The 19,681-nt window shown below is 48.8% G+C and overlaps 1 protein-coding gene across 9 annotated transcripts; it reads left to right on the top strand.

Moving 5' to 3' along the window:
- The first annotated feature begins 1,505 nt into the window (after window positions 1-1,505).
- TLCD2 (TLC domain containing 2) lies at window positions 1,506-11,157 on the top strand. 9 transcript variants are annotated; one of them, XM_047708447.1, is made up of 5 exons: window positions 1,506-1,607; window positions 3,653-3,823; window positions 7,941-8,023; window positions 8,243-8,325; window positions 9,326-11,157. In XM_047708447.1, the coding sequence occupies exons 3-5, from the start codon at window positions 7,960-7,962 to the stop codon at window positions 9,767-9,769; spliced, it is 591 nt and encodes a 196-aa protein (XP_047564403.1). In that variant the 5' UTR covers window positions 1,506-1,607; window positions 3,653-3,823; window positions 7,941-7,959; the 3' UTR covers window positions 9,770-11,157. The 9 variants fall into 9 exon arrangements, 8 of the variants coding, with proteins under 8 accessions (XP_047564403.1, XP_047564402.1, XP_047564406.1 ...); XM_047708450.1 differs by lacking the exons at window positions 1,506-1,607; window positions 3,653-3,823 and adding an exon at window positions 6,634-7,089; XM_047708448.1 differs by lacking the exons at window positions 1,506-1,607; window positions 3,653-3,823 and adding an exon at window positions 7,121-7,693.
- Window positions 11,158-19,681: the final 8,524 nt, after the last annotated feature.

The raw sequence follows: 19,681 nt of genomic DNA, 5'->3' as shown, positions 1-19,681 counted from the left end.
CGCGGGGGTGGGTGGGGGGATAAGAGGATGGAGGAGGATGTGGTAACAGCTGATTCGTCCCCTGAGGTCACACTTTCCAACAATCAGCTGTTACTGGGGTGGAAGGCAGGAAGTTTCCTTAAAGGCACACTGTTCTGAACGCAGAGTCAAGAATTCTGGAGCTCCTAGGAACCACAGCAATTACTTGGTGGACCCGGTGTTTAGTACAGAGAAACTATCTCCCACCCGAGATTCATCCTTGGGCTCAGTTACCCTCACACTCAATTTGGAGGCTATGGAAAAGTCATGGATTCCTGTCGACACGTTCGTCTTTGGAGGCGGGGGCGGGGCGGGGGCGGTGGGGAAGCGGGTGGGTGATAAATTGCCGCGAGTCCCCGACTTGCCCCTTTAAATAAGCGGTTCAGCAGCTTTTGCCAAGTCATTGGGTTCCTCTTGGTTTTGCCCATTCCCCGCCCCCGCCTCAGCTCTGATTGGCCCCTGGGGAAGGGCCAGACTCCTCATTGGTCTCTACCTTTGAAATCCCTTCTAAGTAGGTCTGAGTCAGTGAAAGGCTTCTCGAGGGCGGGACAGAATGGGGTATTAGGCGGAGGATGGGGTTGCTTACCAGTTGATACTTTGGCACGACCCAGCCCCTAGTTTCCGACCACAAGTCTTGCTTCTACCCTCAGGTGAAGACTGTACTATGAATCTTTTGTTAGGAGTCTGCTGCTTGAGAGGCTCTGACTACGATTGGGATGAGACATACTCTGCAAGAAAAGTCTCCTGGTTAGTAAGAGCCCGCCACAAGGGGAGGACTAGCCCTCTCCAGTGAAAGCTAGCACTAGGCGAGGTGGGCAGTTTTCCTTCCCCAAAAGCCCTCAGGAGTCCTCATGCAATGGAAGAGCCTGCTAGGCGGAGGCTGATTTCCATCTTCAGTTCTACCCACTCCTGCTGCTTTGCCTGCTCCATCTTTCCCTAGGGAGCTATCGCCTCCTGCGCAGAAGTCAGCGAATCCGTTTTGGGGTAGTCTAAAAGAAACACTCACGGCTCCCCAGAGGGGGGGCTGTAGCCCTTTAAGGACTTCGCCGGGATGGATTCAGAAATGAGTTTAAAAATGCCAACTCACAGAGCGCGCTGGATTGTGGGAACGAGGTGTCAGACGAGAACTACATTGACCAGTGTGCACCGCAAACACACATGACTTTACTTCCTTCTGCTCTTTAGGACTCTGGTTTGACGTAGCGCTCCTCAAAGCGAGCGGCCTTAGGCGGAGGCCTCAGCCACACCCTTTCATGTATTGGCGAGCTCGTGAGTTGGTGGGCGTGGTCTATCGCAGCTCCACCAGGCGAAGGGGTGGCCTCCTTGCCAATCAGAGCTAAGACGCCGGGAGAGGCGGGACCTGGACGAGGTGCTGGCGCCCCCGAGTGGGTGTGGTCACGCTGCCCAGCAGTGGGCGGTGATTGGCCCTGGGCGGTGCAATCGCAGCTTGTGCGTCACGACGCCGCCAGCTGATCGGAGACTGGAGCCGGTGTGTGCTGGGCGCAGGGAAGACACAGCGCCGCGGGCCGTGGGGAACGGACGCACTGATTTGCTCCCTTACCCTCAGCAACCCCCCCACCCAGCACCAGGTGGGTGTGAGCTGGGGTCCCGGCCGCACTGGAGGGAACCATGCTAACGGGGTAATAGGGGAAAGTAGGGTCCTGGTGGCCACACCCTGCCCTTCCGGGGGAGGGGTGAGGGGGCGGCGGGGGCAGGGAAGCTCTGGGGGTGAGGGGTCCTGGACTGGCTGGAGTGGTTTGGCAGGAGGCTTAAAGAAAGAGTCCGGGACGACAGTCGTGGCGGAGGGTTTTGCAGAGTGGCTAGAAAGAAGACGAGGGGCTAGGGGGCTGGGGGCAGCTAACCTCGGCGCCCCCTAGTCAGAGGATATGAGAACTGGCCTCCCAGCTTGGGGAGGGTTTGGACCTGGCGGGTAGCGGAGAGGTAGTTTTCCTCTGCAGGCAGTCAGTTGGTCAGGGCCATTTGAGCGCCCTGGCAGGGAAGGGGTCTCTGGGCGGGCCGGCCCCTCCTCTCGTTCCTCCAGGGGATGTTATGTAAGGGGGGAGGGGAGAGGAGTAGGGGGCGGCGGTGCGGGGGCCTTATGCAACCCAAAGGTTAGGGTTTCACCGCGGTTGGTGGGGAAAGCGGGCTGGAGGAGGACCTGGAAACTCTAACCACCCCCCGTCCCCAGCCTAACTGGCCGTCTTGGGCCCAGAGAAGGTCACCTCTGCACCTCCCCCCAGCATGTCCGGTTGTGGGGCCCCTAGCCCAGGCCTGGCCCTGACCGCCTGGGAAGCCGGCTGGCTGGGTGGGGCGCCTGGGTTAGTCATCACTGGGCTCCCTCTCTCCCCACCTCTCGGCCAACTCTTGGCCCCTCCCTATGGCCTCTCGCTGGGCTATCGCCCCCACCTCCCTCCGGCCCTAGTTCTCCAACTCCTTTGGCCTGTCATCTTGGCTGTCAGACTGGGCTAGGGATTGTCAGGGTGCCAAAGGGTTGATGGAGCAGCTGGTCAGAGGGTCAGTGACCTGGGCCCACCCCACCCTGCAGCCAAGGGCACCTGCTTGGCACAGACTCTAAGCAGCCCTTGAGTCCTATGGGCTGAACAGAGCTGGCTCAGACAGAGGAGAGTGGGAAGGAGTTGGACTGGTCACCTGGGGGAAGGAAGATACCACAAAGTTCATGCCTCCCCAAGAGGGTTTTTGTAATTTGAAAACCTCCCACCCCCCCACTCTAATCTTTCTTACCCTCTGAGTATAGAAGTCTCAAGGCAAGACTGCCTTGGCTCCTGACACTGGCATGGGCCATGCCCTTGGACTGAGTGTCAGCACAGACACCGCCTCCCCAGCTCTAGGCCCTCAAGCCTGCCACGCCCCCAGCCCCCTCCCTGGGCCATGCTGCAGGGCCCGGCTTTTCCTGCTGATTCATGCGTTGGAACTGTGGGGGCGGGGCTTGGAACTTGGAACAAAGTTCAGACATGGAGGGGCCGGCAGACAGCCTGGAATTCATACCAGATGTACCCGGAATGCGCAAGCGGAATGCCTGGCATTTAAGAGTCTTGGGGAAGCTGCCCATCCACCCTACCCATACCTCCCTCCCCTCCAGCCTTTGGTCCCCTGTCCTCTCCTCGCAGTCCCTGGAGCCTCTGCTGACCTTCCAAACTCTGGACCTCCCTTCCTCACTCTTCCCCAGATGTGGGCCCCCAGAACTCTTCCAGCTGAACTCCCTGGGAACAAGTCAGTTGGGCTGATCACTGAACTGACATTTCTGGACCTAAGGTCCAACTTCTCACCTAGTACCTGGGCAACTGGTGCAATGTGTCCCGGGTTCTAAGTCCAGCCCTCTCTGAATGCTGAAGAGGCTGGGCCCTCCATGAATAGATGGGGCAAGGAGGGGTGAGAGCAGACCTGGGTCTCTACAGCCTTTGGTTCTGGAAAGAGGCACAAGGAAGTATGTTTAGAACTGCCTCTTGCTTCTTACTGAAGTTAACTGCTCCTGCAGGCCCAGGTCAGAGCCAAGAACACTTTGTTACAAGGTTGAGCATCTGTTGGAGCTGGACTTTTGTTGGACAGTGGGACAGTGTCCCTGTGACATGGCCCTGTTCAGATCCTTCCCATTTTGTCTTCCTTTTCCTTTTAGGAGCCTGTCCCTCCCACATCCTCACCTGGCTGAGCCGCAGTAGTTCTTCAGTGGCAAGCTTTATGTCCTGACCCAGCTAAAGCTGCCAGTTGAAGAACTGTTGCCCTCTGCCACTGGCTTCAAGGAGGAGGAGGAAGAGGAGAAGGAGCTGCTTTCCCCTTCATCTGGAAGGTGACAGAGCTGGGGCTGGGAAGGTCCGAACAGTGGGAGTGATGATACCTTTTGGGAGAGGGAACCTGTTAAGTTGGAGAGCCTTCAGCCAGACTGGCCCAGCAAGAGAGAACAATTTTAGATTAGAGACCCTGGTTGGTTTGGGGAATAGATGGCTGTGACCAAGCAAGGTTAGTTGGTCTACACTGCTGTGACAAGAGGAAGATAACAGGAGCAAAGAAAATTGCCTACCCCTTTACCCAGATGTCTTTCTTGGCCCTCCTTCCTTGTTTCCCTTTCTTTCCTACTGCCTTTCCAGGTGAGGTCCAAAGTAAATTTCTTCAGGGAAAAGGTCATACTGAAACTCCCATGTGAGTAGTCATCCCCATGCTCTTACCTTTCCCTCTATTTCCTTAGACTGGCCCAGACTCTAGATTTGGTGATAATCACCTATATGTGGGACTGTTAGACCTCTTGTCTCGGCTTCTCCACCTGTGACATGGGGAATCACACAATTGAGTGTGGAGGAGAGACTCAGAAGCCTACTTCTGTAAACTGCTCAGAGCCTGGGCTCTTCTCTCCCTGTGGGTGGGAACAAAACAGCTTTCCACATAAGCTATTGCCCCTCCCCCCCATCCCTGAACACCATGACCCAAGGAGGGTAGGGGAGAGGATTAGAAACGGGGTGTAAGGTTATACCAGTGCAGGGGACCAGGAGGAGCTCATTCTTTCTGTTGACATCCCACCATGCAAAGGTGGCCCCAGGCTTCCTCTGCCATCCAAAACAGGACTGCAGCCCCTGATAGGGTTCCAACTGCTGTTCTCTGTTTCTTCCCTCACTTTACCCTCCAGGATAGTTTGTGAGACTGCTCAGGCTTGTACAGGCAGGAAATTCCCTCCTACAACCAGGAGAGGTGAACTGTGGGATGTGATGCCCTTTGGAACATCAAGCAGTATAAGCCTACCACCCTCACCCCAGCTCCTAATGCAGTCTAACTCTTGGGGCTCAGTTCCGGTGTGGTTCAACCATGGCCCAGATGCCCTACCTGAAGGTGGCCAAATTCAGCGGCTACAGGGAGCTGTCCTGTCATGGGGCAGGAGGTGTGGAGATAGCGGGGTCCTAGTCTCCATTAATGAGAAACAGATTTAGGGGAGAGTAGATCATCGAATCCACCCTCCTGCAGCCTAAGCTGCAGGAGGTGTGTGTGGGACTGCAGTGGAGGGTGTGGGTAGACTGAGTCAATTCAGAGTCTGCAACAAAGATTGCTCTGTCCCTGGACATTGCTTCCATCCTTTCTTCCCCTCCCCGCCTCACTGGCCACAGGGTCTCTGTCCAGCCCTGGTTCTAGGGCTCTGCCATCCTTACCCATCCTGACCCATCATGAAGTAAAGATTAGGAAGAACAGCCTGGGAACACAGAGGTAGGCAGAAGACCAGTGAAGGACCAGGCCTAGAGAGCACAGGGCCCTGTCTGGGCACCCCTCAGAGGGGACCCATAAAGGGCAGAAACACCCTAGGAGGAGGAAGGACAGCCAGCCTCCTTCAAGGACAAGCTCCCAGCCATCTGCCTCATTCACTATTTCTCTCCAGTGTACTTACTGTCTCCCTCAGAGATAGGAGACTGTATCACAGTGTCCTGTGGCTTCATTCTCCTACTTCTACCTCCTTACCTTTTAATTTTTATATAAAGTGGACTCAAGGAGCAAGAACCAGCTGTGAAAGGACATAAGTAGGAAATTCAGAGAAGAAATTCAAATGGATAAAACCATGAAAGCAATGTGTTTCATTAGTAATTAAAGAAAGACAAATATAGCTGAAAGCATTTTTCCCTCAGCAAACTATATTAAAAAAAAAAAAAAAAAGAACCAGCATTGGCAAAGAAATAAGAAAATAACACTCCCATACATTGCCTGTAGCGAGGGACAATTGGTACAGCCTGAATGTTGGTGATAGGTCTCAAATACTCTAAAAGTTTCCATCGCCTTAGACCTAGTAATTCTACATTTGGGAATTTATCCTAAGAAAATAATTAAAGATTTAGTCACAAGATGCTCATCCGAGTATTGCAGTAAAGAAAATGAGAAGCAACTGTCTGATTGGGAATTCATTTCTGCTGTAATAAAAATGTGCAATGGGGGATTCCTTAAGTAAATCATTGTATATCCATCCAGATGGTGGAGTACTGCACAGCCATTAAAAGTCATGTAGAAGAACATTTGGAAAGAAAAATGCTCTTTGAATATTAAAAATGTTATAAAAATAGTGTGTATTATGTGATCTCAATTTTGTTTTCTAAAGGTGGATATATTCTTGTATACATAAAACACAAAAAAGACAAAATGTTAATAATAGTAGTTATCTTTGGACAGTGGAACAAAGCCATTGTAATTTTCCTCTTTGGCTTTTCTGTAACTTTAAAATATTCTATATTGAGTATGATTTTCATACAATAAAATTTAAAAGAATCAGTGTTATTTTTGTAAAAGAGCTTGGAGAGGTGGGTGGGGAGGAATTAAGGGGTGCCCCTGACCCTTTGGACATAATGGGGTTTTGGTGGAGAAAGAGGGTTGTGAGAATGTGGAGAACTTCATTCTCCAGGAGTAGCTGCAATCTGTCCTCTCCACGTACGGGATACAGCGCTCTGAATTGCTGGCTCTCAGCCAGCTAAAGAGGTGTGGAGTGGAGTAAGGAAAACAGTGAAAACCTGTCACTCTCCAGGAGATGGAAGATGGGGAAGGGGGGGGGAGGGTAGATTTTCCTCTCCAGGCTGAAAGGTTCTGGAATCCTCTAAGTCTTTGTTATTCTCTAATTCTGCCCCAACCTTGAGGTGACCCTGCGTGACCTCTCCTTGCCGCCTCTGATTGGAAGAGAGAATTCCATTCACCTACCAAGCCCTGGGGGGAGGGGTGCTTTTCAAGACTTCGGTGCTGAGTGGTTTCCTTTCGCCTCCCCTTCCTAATAGCAAGTTTCCCCTGTAGGGCCCCCAAAAGTGGTTGGGGGGAGGAGTTCCAGTGGGTCGCTTCTCCAAAATAGGAGTTCTTGTTCCGTTCGAACGTACTGTGTAAGGGAACGGGACTGTTGGAATCATCGGGTTGTTAAGATGTGCTAAAGGTCTGGAAACCTCGGGAGGTGGAAAGGGTGGCTCCGAGGAAGTGAGGTGCCCCCACAGCTGAGAGGGGGGTTGGTGCGGAGCAGGGCGGTGGCGATGTTTTTAAGCATTGGGAGTGGGTGTGCGCTGGCCTCTACCTTAAGGTCGGTGAGGATCCCGTGGGAAGAAGGACCAGCAGGTGAGAGGTTAGCGTGGGGAGAGGAGGTGAAAGACAACGGGGCGGGGTCTGTGGGAATGTCAGGTGAGATTAGCGACCTATTTCTGGAGCTCGGAGGGGTTTGGGACACAGGGCGTTGGGGAAGATCTCTATCGACATGATGAGAGTCCCCCGAAGCTCCCAGGCCAGGCTTGGCAGCCGGGAGCCCCTAACCCTCCATACCCCGCTAGGGCGGGACGCGATCGGTGGCTGTGGCTCCGGGGCGTGGCCCCACGGCTGCTCCAATCGCCACCTAGCCGAATGATGGGGGCGTGGTCAAGCCCTGGAAAAGTTACAGCGGATTCCAAAGCCGCGGTGGGCTGGGGAGGCCAAAGACCCATCTTGTCCGGAAGCCAGCTCACAGTCCCCGCAGCTGGCTTTGGAGGAGTCCCGGCTGAGAGTGCGGGAATCCAAGGGACTGAACCGGACCTAGCCCGCCCGCCAGGCCATGGCATCCTGAGGGCTCCTTGTGACCGGCGCCTCCTTCGCCGTCTTCCGGGGGCTGCGTTGGACGCTTCAGCTGCTGCCCACGCCAGGATCTGCTGCCCAGGACAGTTGGAAGTGGCGGAACATCTGTGTCTTCCTGGTGCACAGCCTGCTCACAGGGGTCTGGGCGCTGCTTGGGTGCGGGATATAGAGATTCGGGAGGCACCGGGGTGAGGGTGAGGGGTGGAAAGCTGAGATTGAAAGACCCGGCGGGCACCTTCGAAATCGAACCGGAACCTCGAGAGTCTGACATGGCATGGGGGTGTGAATGGGTAAGTGAGCGTGCACAGAGGGAGAATGGGGTCTAAGTCTGCAAGATGCTGACCACGGTCCCCCACCTCCTACAGGTTGTCGCTGTACCCTCAGATGGCTGCTGACCCCATTAACGGCCACCCATCCTGGGCCCTGGTGCTGGTGGCTGTGTCCGTGGGTGAGTCTGCAGGGAAGACTGGGCCGTTTTGTCGGGGAGCAACCTACCAATGATAATTCCAGGTCCCCTTTCGCCCTTTCCATAGAGGTAAAATATTTCTGGCAACTTTGCTGAAGGAAACGAAAGACCTGGCAAAAGGAGGGGGTGAAGATTTCTCTCCAGGAGATACAGCTACTTAGGGAACCCTAACGCCCCTCCCCCCTCGTGTCACGCCCATAGGTTATTTCTTGGCGGATGGAGTTGATATGCTGTTGAATCAGACCTTGGGCCAGGCCTGGGAACTTCTCTGTCATCATTCAGTGGTGAGACTTAGGGAAAGGAGACACAGGAAGGGTGGTATGCTCAGTCTGGGGTCCCCGGTTTCTCTTCAGGTTTCTGTCTAATGACTTCTTTTTTTTTTTTTTTTTTTTTTTTAATTTTTTTTTTATTTATTTGACAGAGAGAGATCACAAGCAGACAGAGAGGCAGGCAGAGAGAGAGAGGGAAGCAGGCTCCCTGCCGAGCAGAGAGCCCGATGTGGGACTCGATCCCAGGACCCTGAGATCATGACCTGAGCCGAAGGCAGCGGCTCAACCCACTGAGCCACCCAGGCGCCCTGTCCAATGACTTCTTAGAGTCTCTGACCCTTGTTGGTGCTTGATCTCCCCAACTTTGGGCTGGTCTGCAGGGGAGAGGTTTGAGTGCTAGCCACAGCTGGAGTCTGAGCACTGCCTAAGTAGCTTCTATTCCCTCTGGTGTCCCATCTGATTGCAGAAATGTTGCGTCTGGAGCTTTTCTGACAAAGGGGAGTCCCAGTATAGGAAGAGGGCATGAGGGGCGCCTGGGTGGCTCAGTGGGTTAAGCCGCTGCCTTTGGCTCAGGTCATGATCTCGGGGTCCTGGGATCGAGCCCCGCATCGGGCTCTCTGCTCAGCGGGGAGCCTGCTTCCTCCTCTCTCTCTACCTGCCTCTCTGCCTGCTTGTGATCTCTCTCTGTCGGATGAATAAATAAAATCTTTAAAAAAAATAAAAATAAAAATAAAAAAGGAAGAGGGCATGAAAGCGCAGAATTGGAAGTTGTGGGGAGGGAGTTACTGCTGCTGCCCCAGGGGATATAGCCTCAGGGCCAAGGCTGCTTGGATTCTGTGGAAGGGTTATTTTAAGGCCATTCAGGCACCAACATAAGGGCAACTATAAAGGGCAAGTTCTTGATAGGGTGCCACAAAATCCTTGTGAGCCCCTGTCTTAATAAGGCCCGGTTTGTTGGTATGTGGTGGGCAGAAGATCATGGAAGGTCCTCTGACCTCTGACCCCTGTTCCCCAGGTTGTGAGCTGCCTCAGCACTGCCATTCTGTCCAACCAGTACATGGGCCTCTGTGTGGTGTCTCTGCTCCTGGAGCTGAACTCTGTCTGCCTGCACCTACGGAAACTGCTGCTGCTTTCTCACCAGGCCCCATCCCTGGCCTTCAGCATGGCCAGCTGGGCCACCCTGGCCCTCTTCCGCCTAGTGCCTCTGGGCTGGATGAGTCTGTGGCTAATCCGGCAGCAACACCAGGTTCTTCCCCCTCTGGTCATCCTTAGTGGAACTGGGCTGGTCACTGTGGGTGCCATAAGCATCACACTGGGCGTACGTATTTTGGTCAATGATGTCCTGCAGGTTCGGCCCCGCCCACCCATCCTGGGGCACAAGGAAACTAGGGGCACAAGGAGGTGTCGTGATGGTGAGCTTGTCGCCAGGGACAATGCCACTCTCCTCCTGAAAGACTAGAGAGAGGCCTCAGGCTCCTCTTCTGCCAGGCCTGGGGCAGGTAGGGCCAGGACGGGGAGATTGTGGTCTACAGTGTCCAGTCCATTGTGGGGTAAAGACTGGGCTGAATTTTCAGTATCTCAGTCCCTCTTCCAAGTAACTCACACCCCTCCCCCATTCCTAGGATCTGAGAAGAAATGCTGATGTTCTTGGATGGGTGGGAAACTGGGCTATTGTTCAGTAAATTCCATCATCAGATGACTGCTTCTTCCAGCAAACTTCTGGAGGTACAGCCAGTGCTGCCAATAAGGGGAAGAAGGAGGCATGAAGCTAGGTGAAACTGCCAATGGCATCCTCCACTTTTAGCACAGGAACAGGTGAAGGAAGGCGAGGTCTTTTTTTTTTTTTTTTTAAGATTTGTATTTATTTACTTGGCACAGAGAGAGAGAGCACAAGCAAGGGGAGTGGTAGGCAGAGGGAGAGCAGCCCAACAGGGGGCCCAATCCCGGGATCACAACCCCAGCTGAAGGCAGATGCTGAACCAACTGAGCCACCCAGGCACCCCCAAAGGTGAGGTCTTATTAGGACCAGAGAGATCTGATGTGGAGGGGGTGGGTTCAGAGGGAAGAGAGACCTCACCTGTGACCAAATTCCAGGCGGCGGAGGAGGCCACAACAGGTGCTATCTGTAGCCAGTAGGGATGGACATACTAGTGGCCAAGAAACAGAAGAACTGGTCCACTACAGTCGCTGCTGATACTTCTGGTTCTTGAAGCCACACTACCATGTTTGTACTTAGCGCGAGTCCTACTGCCTTTTAAATTTTTAAAAAGCCCAGCATCTGCCTTTTAAATTTTCTTACTATCTTCTGACCTCTTCAAAGAAAATGCAGCTTCTTAAAGGAATGAGCATGGGACTAGGTCTGTCTTCTTAGGAAACTACTGAAGTCCAGAGACATTGCAGGGACTCAAACACCCATTCTGGGTGCCAAGTGTAGCGTTTTCCAAGGCCCAGGTCTTCATGGAAGAATGAAGACAGGGAGAAGTGGACGAAGGGAGGCTTTCACTTGGCTGCAGAGGGATTAAGAAATATCTAACTCTCTTCTAGGATTCATTTGCAAGCTCTCCCTCTCTTTTCTCCCCTGCCATTTGTTTTTTTATTTTTTTTTTTAAGAGGGGGATGAGAGAATCTTAAGCAGGCTCCATTTCACAAACCTATGAGTCGGCTTCTTAACTGACTGAGCCACCCTGATGCCCCTAGGGTAATTTATTACCACCCATTTCTCATTCTCTTATCTCACTTAAGAGACAGGGAAAAAAATTTTTTTTAATTAAATTTAATTTTTTTAAAGATGTTATTTTTATTTATTTGACAGAGACATAGTGAGAGAGGGAGCACAAGCTGGGGGAGTGGAAGAGTAAGAAGCAGGCTTCCCGCTGAATAGGGAGCCTGATGCGGGGCTCAACCCCAGGACCCTGGGATCATGACCTGAGCTGAAGGCAGATGCTTAATAAGTGAGCCACCAGGCACCCCTTTAATTTTTTTTTAATTTTATTTATTTATTTGACAGAGAGAGAGAGAGAGAGAGATCACAAGTAGGCAGAGAGGCAGGCAGAGAGAGGAGGAAGCAGGCTCATCGCTGAGCAGAGAGCCCGATGCAGGGCTCGATCCCAGGACCCTGAGATCATGACCCGAGCTGAAGGCAGAGGCTTTAACCCACTGAGCCACCCAGGTGCCCCTAATTTTATTTATTTATTTATTTGTTTATTTATTTATTTATTTTATTTGACAGACAGAGATTACAAGTAGGCAGAGAGGCAGGCAGAGAGAGAGGAGGAAGCAGGCTCCCTGCTGAGCAGAGAGCCCGATGTGGGGCTCGATCCCAGGACTCTGAGATCATGACCTGAGCTGAAGGCAGAGGCTTTAACCCACTGAGCCACCCAGGCGCCCCAGCCCCTAATTTTATTTTTAAGTAAGCTCCACACCCAATGCCAGGCTGGATCTCACTACCCTGAGATCATGACGTGAGCCAAAACCAAAAGTCTGACACTTAACTGACTGAGTCACCCAGGTGCCCCTCTCCCCTACCACTTCTGCTGTCTGTCTGTCTTTTCTTTCCATTTTTTTTCTTTTAACCAACTGAGCCACCCAGGTGTCCCTCCATTTTTTTTCTTTTAAAGATTTTATTTATTCACTTGACAGAGATCGCAAGCAGGCAGAGAGAGAGGAAGGGAAGCAGGCTCCCCGCCGAGCAGAGAGCCCGATACAGGGCCTGATCCCAGGACCCCGGGACCACGACCCCAGCCGAAGGCAGAAGCCTCAACCCACTGAGCCACCCAGGCGCCCCTCTTTCTTTCTCTTTAACTGTGGCGCAAAATCTTTCCTTTCTTCAGGCAGAACAGCCAGGTTATAGGAAGTGTAAAGAAGATTCAGATTGCTATTCTACTAAACAACAGATAGAAAGAGATAACCCTTAATTGTCCACAGAAAAGATACATGAGCAAAAGCAAGAGACAGGAAGATGAAAACAAAAAATCCTGGCCAAAAGCTGAGCTAGAGAAAGACAAAAGGGATGATAGAAATAGACACATAGGAGTGCCCGGGTGGTTCAGTGGGTTAAAGCCTCTGCCTTTGGCTCAGATCATGATCCCAGGGTCTTGGGATCCAGCCCCGCATCAGGCTCTCTGCTCAGCAGCGAGCCTACTTCCCTTCCTCTCTCTCTGCCTGCCTCTCTGCCTACTTGTGATCTCTGTCTTTCAAATAAATAAATTTTTAAAAAATCTTTAGAAATAGACACACATAGATTGAGGGACGGATTGAAAGAAAGAGAAGGATCACCTGTATCGAAGAGACAGATGTGAAGAGAGACAGAGGGCATGACAGGGAATCCTCGGCAGAAATGTTGAGAAAGTGTCGTGGATGCCAACAGGAACTGAAGTCATGGAACTGGTAAAATGGTCATAAACATCAGTATATAGTCTTCAGTATAGAAAAATATAGTGCAGAATATATTATATTTATTCTATATAGATTATTTAATATAGAATAATCAGTACAGAAAAATAGAAAAAAAAAAGCTGACAGGAAGGGACCCCAAGGATACAAGGCACAGATGGTCTAGACAAAGAAACAGAGTGACAAGAAGGAACAACTAGACTCAGGAGAGATGGAGGTAAGAGAGGCATTTAGCAAGATTGGCAGAGCAAGAGAGAGGGGGAAATAGAGATGAGGGGAGTTAGTCAGGGGAGCTGAGAAGCAGAAGAACAGAAGGTGGAGGAGGCACTCGAAGGGAAGATTCACTGGCAGAAAAAGAAAGTAGCAAATATGTTGAGTTGGAGACATGCAGAAAGACAAAGGACAAACAGCTACAGTGCAAAATACAAAGACAGCCTGACAGGAACTGATAGGCAGAGACTGGTAGGAAGATGAAGAAAAGTCAGAATTGACATCCCTGATGTCAATTGAGATGGAAGAATGGGCAAAGGGACTGAGAACCACAGAGAGGGAAAGAAAAGTTGTGGGGGGGGTTGACAACTGATTAAATAAACATCCAAAGGAAGAGGACACCTGGCTGGCTCAGTCGATAGAGCATGTGTGATCTCAGGGTTGTGAGTTTGAGCCCCATGTTGGGTGTAGAGATTACATTAAAAAGATAAAATCTTGGGGCATCTGGGTGGCTCAGTGGGTTAAAGCCTCTGCCGTTGGCTCGGGTCATGATCTCAGGGTCCTGGGATCAAGCCCTGCATCGGGCTCTCTGCCTGCTTCCTCCTCTCTCTCTGCCTACTTGTGATCTCTCTCTCTCTGTCAAATAAAATCTTTTTAAAAAATTAAAAAGATAAAATCTAAAAAAAAAGAAGAAGAAGAAACACAACACCAAACAGACAGACAAAAACATCCAAAGGAAGGAACAAGGAAAAGGAGGAAATAGATGAAGAGAAGAAGAAAGAAAGACTAGAGATAGGGAAAAAATAAGGGAGGGATTGTGACAGATGCCCATCAGAGTCGTTAAAGCACAAAGAGAAGAATAACAAATAGAGACAGGAGAAATTGCCACAGCCAGAAGCAGATACAGGCAGAAAATAAGAGCAGAGATACTTCATGTAATTACATAAGAGCCAGAGAGGCAAATGTATGAAAGGTGACGTAGAGAAATAGTAGAATTCTATCAAACTGTGTGTGTCCTTCATAGAAGTAGCATCTTCAAAACTCAATCTGCTATCTTCACTGAATGTCTGGATTAACAAAAACATTGTCTTGAGTTTTCAAAGACAAAGCAATGTGTCAAACCCATGGCAGGAATCTGTTTCCTAAGTATGTGTTGAGGTCAGTATTGATTCATTCTAAGCCCTCCATGTTTTCTTTTGCCACTATCATAAATTCATGGTTCCAGTGAGTACCCCTCCAGGTAATAGTTGATAGTATCTATGAGATCTATCAAGACCTTGACCACTATGGAAATATGGCTGTTTCTGTGGGTTAACTAGTCAACCTTGTACAGGAAGGATGAGATTAGCTACTCATGGGGGTAGGACATGAAGGAACATCTGAACAATTGGGGATCACAAATTTTCATCATGGTGACCCAGCGAAACTTCAGGAAGGCAGGATGGCATTATGATTATAACTGATTAAGTAGATTTCTCATCAAGTAGACCAGTTATAGATGGTGTGAACCAGATACAAATGATGGGTCCTTCAGAGGCATGGTCATTTGGGTCCCTAGAAAAGAGAAGCTCAAATATGCAGAGGTTGGCAAATGCTACATTCGGTACAATGAGTTGGGTCACTGTGGCAGTGATCTGTCAGACCTCATCATGGCCTAGTGAAGTGGTCCTCAAGACTGACTCCATGCCACCAAGCTACTGGCTGATGAATTATTTGTCTTCTGGCACAGGGGAGTGGCTTTCTTGGATGGGGGACATTGGTATTATATTGTCTCAAACCACTATCCTGATCATAAACTAATAAATTGCTATGTAAATAATTGCATCAGGCTTTTGTGATATGTGGTCTCTTTGAGTCACTTCTTCTTGGCTCTAATGGTCCAATTTATAATGAAATACTGGATTGTGGAAGCTTTGCTTGGGGAGGTCTCCTCTTGGCACCAACTTTTTGACCTACAAAGCCCTCAAGTGTTCGAAGATCCTCCACTATGAAAAAGCAAACCCAGTTTATTCGGTAGAATGGGCTTAGAGCAAGCCAATGCATTCAGACGATTTAGAGTGATTTTCAATGCGAAGGTTTGAAATCCAAATTTTCTTTTAGCCAAATTAATCATGAGTTAATAAGAAAATTAATTAAACAGAAATCTCCATAACTGAATTGTCAAGGCTTTATCTTACATAAAATCTGGATTTGTCAGGCTGAAAATGAGCCATCGCTTAGCAGGAAAGTACATAAGGGAAGCTATTCTTTAAAGAACTGCTCTTGAATTGAAATGAAATGTTTGCTTGGGATCACTGACTTAAAGTCACAGCACCCCAAGCTTAATGACTGAGCCACCCAGGTGCCCTGAGACTATCCAGTCTTATTATTTCCTTTGGCAGAAAATTGAAACCTAGATTCTCAGACCTAGAGAGCTCTCGCAACTGAAGGAAGGATGTAAACCCAGTGGCCTTTAGGAGTAATAGAATGGGAGTTCCTTTTGTATTGTGCATTGTGGGGGTCCCTGCAAAGGGCTCCCTGCCAACCGTCCAACCCAAAAACCACTCTGGGGTCGTGTCTGACATTCCAGGGGTAAGAAATAATTTCTTGGGCTTAGGCTTTGTCCTCCTCACTCTGGCCTGCCTGCCTTTGTCTTTGAAAGGACTCCTTTGCCTCCTTGAACATGGCTAGGGGAGGACGGAGAAGCCTGAAGAACTGGAACGCCACAACATCCTGCTGCCACACTGGCCTAGAACAGCACTGCTAGGAGCACCTGGGTGGCTCAGTTGGTGAAGCGTCTGCCTTCAGTTCAGGTCTTGATCCCGGGGTCCTGGGATCCAGCCCTGCATCGGGTTTCCTGCGCAGTGGAGATCCTGCTTCTTCCTCTCCCACTGCTGCTCCCCCTGCTTGTGTTCGCTCTCTCTCTGTCAAATAAATAAATAAAATCCTAAAACAAACAAACAAGTGTTTGTAAAGTATTTATACTATTGAGTAAACAGGCCAGATGCCTGGCTACAAGATACCTGGAACCAGTATTTTGTTAAGGTGGGAAATTGGAAAAGGAAGAGTCATCCAGAGGAGGGAAACCAAAGGTAAGAAATGTACAAATGGGTCATCCACAGACTGAGAATGAAAAACCTCTTTTTTTTTTTTTTTAAGATTTTATTTATTTATTTATTTGACAAGCAGAGATCACAAGTAGGCAGAGAGGCAGGCAGAGGGAGAGAGGGAAGCAGGCTCCCTGCCGAGCAGAGAGCCCCATGCAGGGCTCGATCTTAGGACCCTGGGATCATGACCTGAGCCCAAGGCAGAGGCTTTAACCCACTGAGCCATCCAGGTGCCCCGAACAACCTCATTGATGAGATTGTTGCATTCTGACATCCAATGACTAGTCCAGAAGCTAACTCAGGTACTTTCTTCCCAGACCTGCAGCCTTTCAGCATTTTCCTGGTCTGTGCATGGCACTGCCATCAGCTCACTGTGTAAGTCAGGGATTTAAGAATCCTTATCAAGGGTGCCTGGGTGGCTCAGTGGGTTAAGCCTCTGCCTTCAGCTCAGGTCATGATCCCAGTGTCCTAGGATCGAGCCCCGCATCGGGCTCTCTGCTCCGCAGGGAGCCTGCCTCCACCTCTTTCTCTCTGCCTGCCTCTCTGCCTACTTGTGATCTCTGTCAAATAAATAAATAAAATCTTAAAAAAAAAAAAGATTGCAAAAGTGGTGCAGAGAACATAAACATATAGATAAATGGAATAAAACAGTATCAAGAAAGAAACAAATGGTTGATTGATTTTTGACAGAGGGGTCAAGACAAGTCAAAACTGAAAAAAAATAGGTTTTTTTTTTTAGCAAATGGTGATGGGACAACGGAAAATCCACATACAAAAGAAGTCATTTGGACCCCTATCTCACACCACACACAAAAAATAACTGGATGTGAATCATAGATCTACATGTAGGAGCTAAAACTATAAAACTCTTAGAAGAAAACTAGGAGTACATCTTTGTAAGTTGGATTAGACAATAATTTTTAAGATTTGACACTAAAATCATAAGCAATAGAAGATTTGATAGGTTGAACTTTATTTAAATTAAAAACTTTTGACCTTCAAAGAAGCCATCAAGAAAATGAAAAGATAACCCTAAGAATGAAAGAAAATGTTTGCATATCAGATAAAGGACAGGAAACTTGTATCTAGGATAAAGAGCTTTCAGAACTCAATAATAAAAAGACAACACAATTTTAATATAGACAAAAGATCTGAATAGATATTTCTCCAAAGAAGATTTTATATATATGTAGGCATATATGTATAGGTAGATGTGTATATACCTATGTGTGTATACATGTGTATATTTTGAGGACAAACCTCAAAAACATGCTAAGTAAAAGAAGCCAGTCACAAAAGATCACTATTGTGATACTAATTATAAGAAATGTCTAGATAAGGTAAAACTACACATTCAGAAAGTAATTAGTGGTTGTCTAGGACTGAGAAGTAGGAGGTAGGAGGAAATGGGCAGTGAGTGCTAATGGGCACAAGGTTTCTTTTTGGGATGATGAGAATGTTCTGAACTAGATAGTAATGGCAATTGCACAACTCTATAAATATGCTAAAAATCATTGGATTATTTAAATCATTTAAAAATCGTTAAATGATTAAATCATTAAATGATTAATTTTAAATCATTAATCATTTAAATCATTAAATGATTAAAATCATTTAAACAGGTGAACTTTATGGAATGCAAATTATATCTCAATAATACTGTTTAGAAATAGAACAGGGGCACCTGGCTGGCTCAGTCAGTGGAGAACATGATCTTGGGGTTGTGAGTTAGAGCCTCACATTGAGTGTAGAGATTACCAAAAATAAAATCTTAAAAAAAGCGGGGGGGGGGGGGGGGGTGCCTGGATGGCTCAGTTGGTTAAGTGTTCAACTCTAGGTCTCAGCTCAAAACTTGATCTCAGGGACAGAAATGAATGAGTACAGAGAGTTTCATGTACCTTTCACCCACTTGAGAATTTTTTACATGATGATAGCAGAAAAATCAAAACCAGAAATTGACATCAGCACTTTTAACAAAACCATAGACAATACCAGGAGATTACCAGGGTTTAGAACAATACCGGGCACACATGTGAACCTTATACAGGTGAAACTTCGTGACAATGACAATGATGAACATAAAAATGATAGTGGAATTTCTACTGTTGCCAGGCTGATTGACTGGCTGTTTTCAGAGCACGCCATATTGGTTCCTCTTTCTAAACTCCAACTCTAGCAGTTTCTATCACTTGGGATTCTTTTTTCCTTCCTCTTTCTTTATTCCATCAAATCCTTCACATTCACCCATTTCCATCAAATCTTTACTAATGCTCCTCTCCCTTCTGTGATCTGTGTGAATCTCTGCACCAGCCAGCTCTTGCCTGAACTCTCCTTTGCATTCTTCTCTAATTATTTTACCTTTGAGTCCTAGATTATAAACCAGATTGGGACATTGTATCCGTTGCAATTCCTTGGCATCCTCCACAGTAAATTGTGTGAATTCAAACAAATTTACCTGTTGACCAAGGCAGATTTAAAGTTTTAGGAAGGAGTAAGAGAGATAGGAAGTGAAACAAGGTGAAACAAGGGTGGCAGGAGATGGGACACAATTCAGGCAGCAAGACATGGGCAGAGCCTGAGGAAAACAAGAAGCATTTATAAGGTGTCCACTAGCCTGGGTGGCTCAGTTGGTTGAGCAGCTGCCTTCGGCTCAGGTCATGATCCCAGCGTCCTGGGATCGAGTCCCACATCGGGCTCCTTGCTCATCGGGGAGCCTGCTTCTCCCTCTGCCTCTGCCTGCCATTCTGTCTGCCTGTGCTTGCTCTCTCTCCCTCTCTCTCTCTGACAAATAAATAAATTAAAAAAAAAAATAAGGTGTCCACTATATACTCCATAATGCAATCATTGCCAGAGAGAGAAGAGAAGAAATGGAAGGGGAGGAGTAAAGACATCAAGCAATGTTGTTCCGCAAGGCTTCTTTTTTATTCTGGGTTCATTGTCTAACTCTTGGACTTCAAGGGCAGGGATATGCCCTGCCTCCAACTCCCATCACATTGCATTATGAGATTCTGGGTTGCTTGACCTCCCTGCTCCCTATGAACTCCATAAGGTTTGGCTTTTTTTTTTTTTTTTTAAGATTTTATTTATTTATTTGACAAACAGATCATAAGTAGGCAGAGAGGCCGGCAGAGAGAGAGAGAGGAGGAAGCAAGCTCCCCGCTGAGCAGAGAGCCCAATGCGGGACTCGATCCCAGGACCCTGAGACCATGGCCTGAGCCGAAGGCAGCGGCTTAACCCACTGAGCCACCCAGGCGCCCAGGTTTGGCTTTTTCCCCTGTTGCATTCCCAACCTCTGATACATACTGGGCACTCAATAAACAAGGGCTTAATAAATGAATGTATGAACAAAGGACTGAAGGACTCGGAGCTAGCCGACCTCAAGGGTACATTTACGAAACTAGACACAGTGTAAAATGCAGATGTTAACAAATTTATTTTTCAAAAATAAGGTCTGTGGTAGTCTGATGGCCCCCAATCGCGGACGCTAAGGCGAGGGAACACCTACTACCGGTCCCCAAGGAAACCTGAAAAAGGCGGCAGGCGGGGCTTGCGCTCCCGGACCCCACCTTCTTGCGTTCCTAGCTTTCCGCCTATAGGCCCGCCCCCTCTGGCCCTATATGCAAGTCTGATTGGTGAGCTCTCTAATCCGTCTGAGGACCCGGGCTCCTATTGGATGAGCTGCT

The sequence above is a fragment of the Lutra lutra genome, chromosome 16, assembly GCF_902655055.1.
Source record: "Lutra lutra chromosome 16, mLutLut1.2, whole genome shotgun sequence".
Taxonomy (NCBI): domain Eukaryota; kingdom Metazoa; phylum Chordata; class Mammalia; order Carnivora; family Mustelidae; genus Lutra; species Lutra lutra.
Note: the sequence above shows the minus strand (reverse complement) of the source record. Positions and strands in the feature narration are given on the sequence as shown.

Coding starts and splice junctions, on each gene's coding strand:
- TLCD2 (XM_047708443.1), top strand. CDS start 7,369: ATGATGGGGGCGTGGTCAAGCCCTGGAAAAGTTACAGCGGATTCCAAA. Junction 7,715..7,940: donor TGCACAGCCTGCTCACAGGG/GTCTGGGCGCTG, acceptor CACCTCCTACAG/GTTGTCGCTGTACCCTCAGA. Junction 8,024..9,325: donor GCTGGTGGCTGTGTCCGTGG/GTGAGTCTGCAG, acceptor CCTGTTCCCCAG/GTTGTGAGCTGCCTCAGCAC.